Here is a 7,639-nt window from a genome sequence, read left to right as displayed (position 1 = left end):
CGCTGGCCACCAAGTTGGACCACAAATTTTGTAAGGCCACCAGCACTAATGATGAACCATTAAACGTGCCAAAATCAGTCCCACGACTGCAGCACATGATTCAACACCAATTCAATCATCCAGTACACTTGGTAGTACGTGATCCGTAGCATGGCTCACTCGCCTCACACATGTCCATAATTCGCTCGTACTACACGGCGAATCCAAACAGATGAGGCCAGGATCAGAGGGTGTGAGAGCACAGCAGAGGCCATAATAACCAACTACACGTACTCTACGTACTATGAGATTCGTGCAGCGCAGAGGAAACTTGGGTCAACTTTGGCGAACGGCAAGCAGAGTAAGTACAAGACAAAAGTATACTCATGCAGCCACAAGATCACGGCGAGAGTCGGGTCTGGGCTCTGGAGCCGCGGGCGAGGCGAGTGAGCTCATCATGACATGGGGCTGGACGGTGAAAAGGGCAGAGAGATCGGGGTAAATAATACTCTAGTACGTAAACAGAGCTTGTAGTCACTGACACGAGGGATGGGGCGGCCTGCGTCGTGTGATTCATCAGAGGTGGGGTGGATGGATGGGATAGGGCTCCCGTCCAGTCCAGTCGAGGCCGGTCCGGCATCGGGACCTCTGTTTGACCACCACCAGCGCCACCGTGCTGCTGAGATTATGCTAGAGGAGGAATAATAAAAGTTCGGGGCTTTGGAGTTTGGAGCGTTAAAAGCGCACGCATCTCGAGAAATGCTAGATTTTCATAAGATTATGCCCGCCAGTTGTTAACACTAACCCGTGTCAGTGAGAGATAATCAGACGGTAATTTTCCTACTCCGCGCCCGTGTCAGTGAGAGATGCTAGCACTAATCAGATAACTTTGTGTGATGGGAGAAAAGAGGACGGGCACTTTCCGTGTAGTAGATTAAAAGAAAACTCGTCTAAGGTTGTTGGTGGTAACAAGTACAGGTACAGCAAACGGCTCTCTGTTTGAGCCAGAATGGGTTTCTACGGTGCTTGTACAGTAGTAATTGTAGGAGCAGCAGCCAGCTCTGTGCTTCCACTGCGTCGATGAGACCTTTCGTTGCAGCGGAAACACGGAGATTTTGAGGGTTCGGAAAGGGAGTTGTCACGGCCAAAGAAACTCAGCTGTGGACGGCTGTCCAATAGGCGTAACTAAAAAAGGGCAAGACATCACGGCGTGCCTGTTAGATCTCCGCTTACACTAGCCAAAGTCCCCACCGTGTAGCGTAGTATTGCTGTGTTCTCTTCTCCTCCCCACCCCCTTCTTCCTCTCTCACTCTCCCTCCCCACTCTCAGCAGCCGCCGCCCAAGCAGAGAGGGCGGGGCACACACAGAAGCGCGCGTCCGGCCAGCAGACCAGCACGGAGCGAGCAATGGAGTATGAGAGGATTCACAAGCCCCAGGTACGGGCTCCGCTCCATCCAGGCCGGCGCAGCGCCTCGCTTGATCCCCACCCGCCTAATCAGCGCCTGCTCCGTTATGCTTCATTTTACTACTCCGGTTTTTTTCCGGAAACATTTCGTTTTCTGGATATAGATGTGCTCTCTCTGCTCCTCGTTTCCAAGTCTAGCATGTTTTGTTGCGGTTCTATACTACTTTCCCTTTTCTTATCACAAGATCAAAGCCAGTCTCCTTTTTTTTGTTCTAGAGGATTAAAGCTAGTCTCGCTGTCAGGCGTCGGAGCTGAGCAATTTGGGAATAATTTGAGCTTTATTTTGGAATCTAGGAGTTAGTTAGCGGCTTGTTTATAAACTGTATGTTTGTTCAGTTATCACTTATTCGGTAAATCTGTTTTGTCAGTCAAAGGGAAGCTAACTATACTGGTTAAAGTAAGCCTACTGCTAAATATGCAGAAAAACTGTCCCTCTGCATAGGTAGTGGAAATATCCAAGGCCCATTCTGAAGAATTTGGCGTCGGCACTACTATATTTTAGTACTACCTGCTAAAGTGATGCTGATTTCACTGCTCTCGTGTCCCAGTCAGGAAATAGAAGTGTCAAATGGCCATTCTACTGACTGTCGCTGTCCAAACGTCTAAAATCTTGCATGACACTAGTACTTCTAATTTCTTGGCACTTTGTAGAGCTATAAGCTTCCTGCCTAGAAATATTTTGAGTTGTAATGAATGAAGACGTTCTAAGTTATAATGCTTCCGTAGATGAAGACTTACCTCTTTGTTGTTCATGTAGGCAGGCGCCCTTTCTCCCACAAAGCTGAGGATGAAGCTTCTGGGAGCCCACAATCGCGTGAGGGTCATCAGCAGCAGCTCCTCACGAACATCGCCTTCAAAGAACGTCGAGCCGTCGCAAGCGCAGAACAGATTATTAGTATGCGATGTTCTTGACGAAGGTACATACATAACTCCAGCCTATTTGTGTTTAACTTGTTAATTTTTCCCTGATCAAGGACATCACATCTATAGCCATCTTGCTCTGCTTGCAGTTTCAGACAGCTCTGGTGCCTCCAAATGCCCTGCAGCAGTCAGCAACACCGAAGTTGTAGACAAGGATCCAGCAGTAGATAGCTACAAGGTTCAGAACATTTCCAAGGGTTCAGTTCACCAACCTGCGACGAGCAACTCAAGCATGATACATCCTGTGCGAACGGTCGAGGAGGACAGCAACGAATGCGACAGTGGTCTTGACAATGCCAGTACCAGCAGCTTTGAGTTCCATGGAGGCGAGAAGACGGCGGCGGCGCAGAATCCAACCGCAGGGTACTTCTCAAGACAGGCTTCCTCCAAGTGGAACGACGCAGAGAAATGGATTGTGAACAAGCAGACTGTTCAGCAGAACACCACCAAGGGTGCATCGCAGAACCAGAGTGCGCACCAGGTGAGTTCCGCTGCGCCCAGGGGCGGTGGCGTTGTGCCCAAACACCACGGCGCATTTGCTCGCCCCATTCAGAACATGAAGAGATTCAACCCGGCTTCGTCGGCCTCTCGGAGCATATTAGAGAGGCTGTCTTTCGCTTCACATCAGCCGAAGCTGGTCAGGCACGCAGATGTTTGTGCAGATCAAGGTTCTAGCGCCAACTCGAACTATCAGACGGGTCAAACTGAAACCAATTCAATTGCAATTAAGCCCTGCAATGATGCTGAAGGTAGCTATCTGATTTGTTGCTTTATTTGTGAGTTCTGAAGCATCTAATTGTAACATAGTGCAAGTAAACTAGTAGTAAGATTTACAGTTCAATTTTCTGCCTTTGGTTTCTGTCAACTGATATGAACTATTGCACACAGCTATTTCTACAGTTCAGGCGGTGTCTGTGAGAGATGTGGGCACAGAAATGACTCCAATACCAAGTCAAGATCCATCAAGAACAGGAACACCACTTGGGTCTGTGACACCGACTCGCAGCCCGAATTGTTCGATACCATCAACTCCTGTAGGTGGACGATCGACGGCATCAATAGGAGAAGACAATGCAGATGATGGTCCTTATTTCAACAGAAAAGGTGGCATGAATGAATTGTCAGAGGATGAAATCAGGCTCAAGGCAAGGAAAGAAATCGCTGCCCTAGGTGTACAACTAGGAAAGATGAACATCGCTTCATGGGCTAGCAAAGAGGAGCTAGAATTAGTCTCTGCGACGCCGAGCATCGCTGATCTGGAGAGGATGAAGCAGGAATATGCTACTCGTGCTGCAGCATTCGAGGACGCCGAAAATTCTAAACATACAGCACGGTATATTCCATCAGACTATCTGCTACCCTTCGTTGTTTGTTCTACTAGTGAGCTATAAAAGGAGATGGAAACATAATGAAATCATGTAAATAGTGGTTTTCTTCATGTTGTCTGAAATAGTATTTTGTTGCTTAGATTCAAGAAGGAAGAGCTGAAGATCGAAGCATGGGAGAGCCGCCAAAGAACAAAAGTTGAATCCGAAATGAAGAAGCTAGAGGTGCATTTCCACTAAATTTTATTATCTGCAACCCTGCTTTCGTTAACACGAACACATACTCTGAATGCATCATACTCTTTAGTAGCTTGTAGCTAGTAATGACAAGCTGTTCTATGACAGGAACGCGCGGAGAAAATGAGAAGCGAGGCCATGGCGAGGATGGCCGAAAGGCTGGAGCTGGCACGCCGCGTGGCCGAGGAGAAACGGGCATCAGCCAACGCCAAGATGAACAAGCAAGCAGCTAGGGCAGTTCAGAAGGCTGATCTGATTCGCCAGACGGGAAGGATTCCTGGGTCACGTATCCTATGCTGTGGCTGTTTCTGTGAACCTTAGCACTTGTTTAACAACTAGCCTGTTAAAATATGATTGAGAGGAGTCTAATTTCCTCGTTCTATAGTCAGCATTCCTTGGTTTTTTAGTATGCAAAAGGGAATGTCTGATCTAGGTGATTCAGATGTACACACATTCTTCGTTGTCATATAAATAATTTGGTTAGTGTGAGATGTGCAAGTTCTTGTTTTCTGAAGAAAAAAGGTACTCCTACCTATAAGCTGTTCGTTCAGTGGCCTTGCAATGTGAGCAAAAACCATTTCCATGACTGATGGATTCATTTACCTTTATTTCTTGTCGTGATGAACCAAGTTACAGGTCAAATTCATGTTCCTGGGATCTTACATAAAGTGACCCAGCTGCTGCTCTCGTCGGCTGTTCATCTGTCTTGGTCTCTTTAGACTGAGGTGTTCACGGGTCTCCGGGAGCAGTGCGTCAGTACAACGCATGACGCAGTGAACAGTAAAGCGAAGAGCGAACCCCGCCGGTGAAATCATCAGAGAGATGGCTCATAGCTATGGAATAGAAGGGGCCAAAAAACGGGCAGCAGCTGATGAGCACTACGAGGTTCGAGGAAAGTACTTCCATCAGTTGGTAAAAACCTGCAAACTATGGACTCGCTACGGTGTCAGCGAGGCTTCCAGAGTGTAGACAGTAGACGTACCTTCAGTCAGTCCGCCCGGTAGTCAGTGCTCGGCGTTGGATCTACAGTTGACATTTCATATCGTTCTACGCCCCTCCATGCTGGACCAAAATCATTGTTTTGACCTTTTTAGTCAAAACTTAGGCAATTTGATCCCGCGTTAAAAATTTAACACAATTGTTTTGAAGTATAAAATTTAACACAATTTAACACAATTTAACACATGATTGACCTTGTGTGTATTAATCATCTATATCCATTGACTTGGATTTGAAGTAGATTTTTTTGGTGTTGGACCTAACATAGTAATAATTTTTTGTATGAGTTACAAATTGTTTTGACATATGTGTATATTATTTTGTAATGACAAGTTCAGGTCATGTAAAAGTATAAGATTTTGTTCATGTATGTATATTTAATGATTGTCTCATGATTTGTATCAAATAGTTGATGACAATGTCAATTGTGTCATGTGGGATGGTCATTGATCCGGCCAATGGCCGTTGGTATCTTGAACTTGACAATACTTACAATAAGGACCATTCTGGGCGGTATATTGAGAATGGACAAGTAATAAGCAAAATCTTGTTCATGTCACTTTATAGTTTGCAATTTGAAGGTAGTGGTCACAATTTGTGCAATTTTGACAAACGCTGCCAACCTTGTGCATGAGGGGCCACACAAAAGCCACCGGGATGCCATACAACGAACGATATGTGCCATACTTCAAGAAAGCAGGCTTACTACACTTTGTCCTCCTGTTCAAGCGTGCCTCGTCGAAGATCAACCATGTTCCCTCATTGCCCTCCTAGACCATTGAAGGCCCACACAGTTTTCACCTCCGCTGTGGCGGAATGACGGTCACCCTGGAGGATTTCCCCATGATCACCGCCCTTCCAATCAACGATGAGCCTCTCACCCAAAATATGGACAACGAGGGTGGCGTGCGAGAGTTACAACTCTCATTGGTTCTTGCTCCCCCTATTGCCGCAAATGGAAAGAAGGGTGTCCTGTTCAAGTGGCTACTTGCTAACAAAAGGGGATGCCTGCGAGGGGTCGACAAGGGGACAGAACAGCAATACCCGCGGGCATGTCTGTGGTATCCCTTATCGCATGTTGTCTTTTCAGACTGCTTAGGGGGCATCGCCTCATGGATATGCTGAGATGCTAAGTACAACTTGGGTCTGATGGTCTTGACTTTCGCACCCCTGGCTCGTCTAGACTTTTGGACCCCTAGTTGTACTTAGCGTCCCAAACTCTTAGAAAGTTGAGATACATCCACAAGGTAATTAATGTCCCTTGAGCAGCCTGTAAAGACGACATGCGATAAAAGATACCACATATATGCCCACACATATTGTTGTAGAGTCTCCTCGTCGACCCCTAGTGGACATCTCTTTGTGTTAGCCAATAGCAATTTGACGAGGACATAGGATTTCCTATTATCCTTTCCATCTGCAACAATAGAGGGGAGCAAGCACCGGTGAAATCAGTAACCTCGCACGCCACCCATGGGTCTCTTTAGACTTAAGTGTTCACGGGTCTCTGAGAATAGTGTGTCAATACAATGCATGTCGCAGTGAACAGTAAAGCGTAGAGCGAACCCCGCCGGTGAAATCAGAGAGATAGATGGCTCCTATGGAATAGAAGGACCAACATGCAACAGCTGATGAATACAAGGTTCAGGGAAGGTACGTTCATCACTTTGTAAAAAGTTGTAAACTATGGACACGCTTTGGTGTGAGCGAGGCTTCGAGAGTGTAGACGTACCTTCAGTTAGTCCTTCAACTGCTTCCCAAATCAGCCCGGTGGTCAATACTCGATGGATCTACGGTTGACATTTTCATATTGTGCTCCTGAAAGAACATGCGGTGCCCCCATGTTTGGTTTTGGTAATTGATGACAATCTCTATGGACTAATGGTTGCCTTGAGTTATATTTGAAGGTTTTGTCCATAGGCTTTTCTTGGAGTACATGTGTTGGTTTCAAGGAGAGTTTGTGTTGACCAAAGTGCTATTAAGGAATTATCCAAAGCTTGGTCATGTGAGAGTTGAGCTTATTGCAAGCATGTCTTGAAGAAGAAGATTGTGTGATCATTCATGTTTACCTTCAATACATCATCCAAATGAAGAGAGTTGGAAAGATTCAAGGTTGATCAAGACTAAGTCAAGAGTGAATCAAGTTGATCAACTCACAAAGCGTAGAAGATGTACCGAGAGGGATCAAGTGATCCCATGGTTTAGTAAGCATTGTCCATTGTGCTTTGTGTACTAACCCATGGTCTATGTGAGAGTTCTGTGTGGGGTTAGGTACGTGTTCATGGGCTTGTGTCAAGAGGAAGATATCACTCAACCCATGGGGAGGATGACATCAAGTGGTGACCGTCATCAAGATTGCCGTGTGCAAGTTCAAGTGGATCATCACGAAGGGATCAAGTGCTTGAAGCCTGCCGTCCATTGTGGTGACAATGGACTTGTGAAGATGTGCCGAAGAGTGGCTCACCCATAGTGGACTATGGGGGAGCAATCATCTAGTTTTCATCGAGCCAACGCAATCAACAAAGGTGATCCAACTTGAGGGAGTCAAGACCGTCATCATCTAGCTCAAGTGGACCATGTGCAAGGAAAAGGTTTGCCCTTAATAGGTTTTCTATTTTACCGGTCTCATGATGGTAGTTGGGAGACCGGGTTATAGGATCGATTGCCGTACTATCAAGGGGGGCTCTCAATGAGTAGCTTGATCGTATCGTTC

At 46.3% G+C, this 7,639-nt stretch overlaps 1 protein-coding gene across 2 annotated transcripts; it reads left to right on the top strand.

Moving 5' to 3' along the window:
• The first annotated feature begins 1,189 nt into the window (after positions 1 to 1,189).
• LOC125528617 lies at positions 1,190 to 4,418 on the top strand. 2 transcript variants are annotated; one of them, XM_048693065.1, is made up of 6 exons: positions 1,190 to 1,415; positions 2,206 to 2,361; positions 2,455 to 3,114; positions 3,254 to 3,698; positions 3,834 to 3,915; positions 4,036 to 4,418. In XM_048693065.1, the coding sequence occupies exons 2-6, from the start codon at positions 2,232 to 2,234 to the stop codon at positions 4,246 to 4,248; spliced, it is 1,530 nt and encodes a 509-aa protein (XP_048549022.1). In that variant the 5' UTR covers positions 1,190 to 1,415; positions 2,206 to 2,231; the 3' UTR covers positions 4,249 to 4,418. The 2 variants fall into 2 exon arrangements, with proteins under 2 accessions (XP_048549022.1, XP_048549021.1); XM_048693064.1 differs by having other exon boundaries at positions 2,202 to 2,361.
• The last annotated feature ends 3,221 nt before the right edge of the window (positions 4,419 to 7,639 follow it).

Source organism: Triticum urartu, unplaced genomic scaffold (genome assembly GCF_003073215.2).
Source record: "Triticum urartu cultivar G1812 unplaced genomic scaffold, Tu2.1 TuUngrouped_contig_4998, whole genome shotgun sequence".
Lineage (NCBI taxonomy): Eukaryota > Viridiplantae > Streptophyta > Magnoliopsida > Poales > Poaceae > Triticum > Triticum urartu.
This window is presented reverse-complemented; position numbering and strand designations above follow the sequence as displayed.

What these genes read in the sequence shown, in the direction of transcription:
- LOC125528617 (XM_048693064.1), top strand. Translation starts at nt 1,386, where the DNA reads ATGGAGTATGAGAGGATTCACAAGCCCCAG. An exon ending in ATGCGATGTTCTTGACGAAG is followed by an intron (nt 2,362 to 2,454) that starts GTACATACATAA and finishes CTCTGCTTGCAG; the next exon opens with TTTCAGACAGCTCTGGTGCC. An exon ending in AATTCTAAACATACAGCACG is followed by an intron (nt 3,699 to 3,833) that starts GTATATTCCATC and finishes TTTGTTGCTTAG; the next exon opens with ATTCAAGAAGGAAGAGCTGA.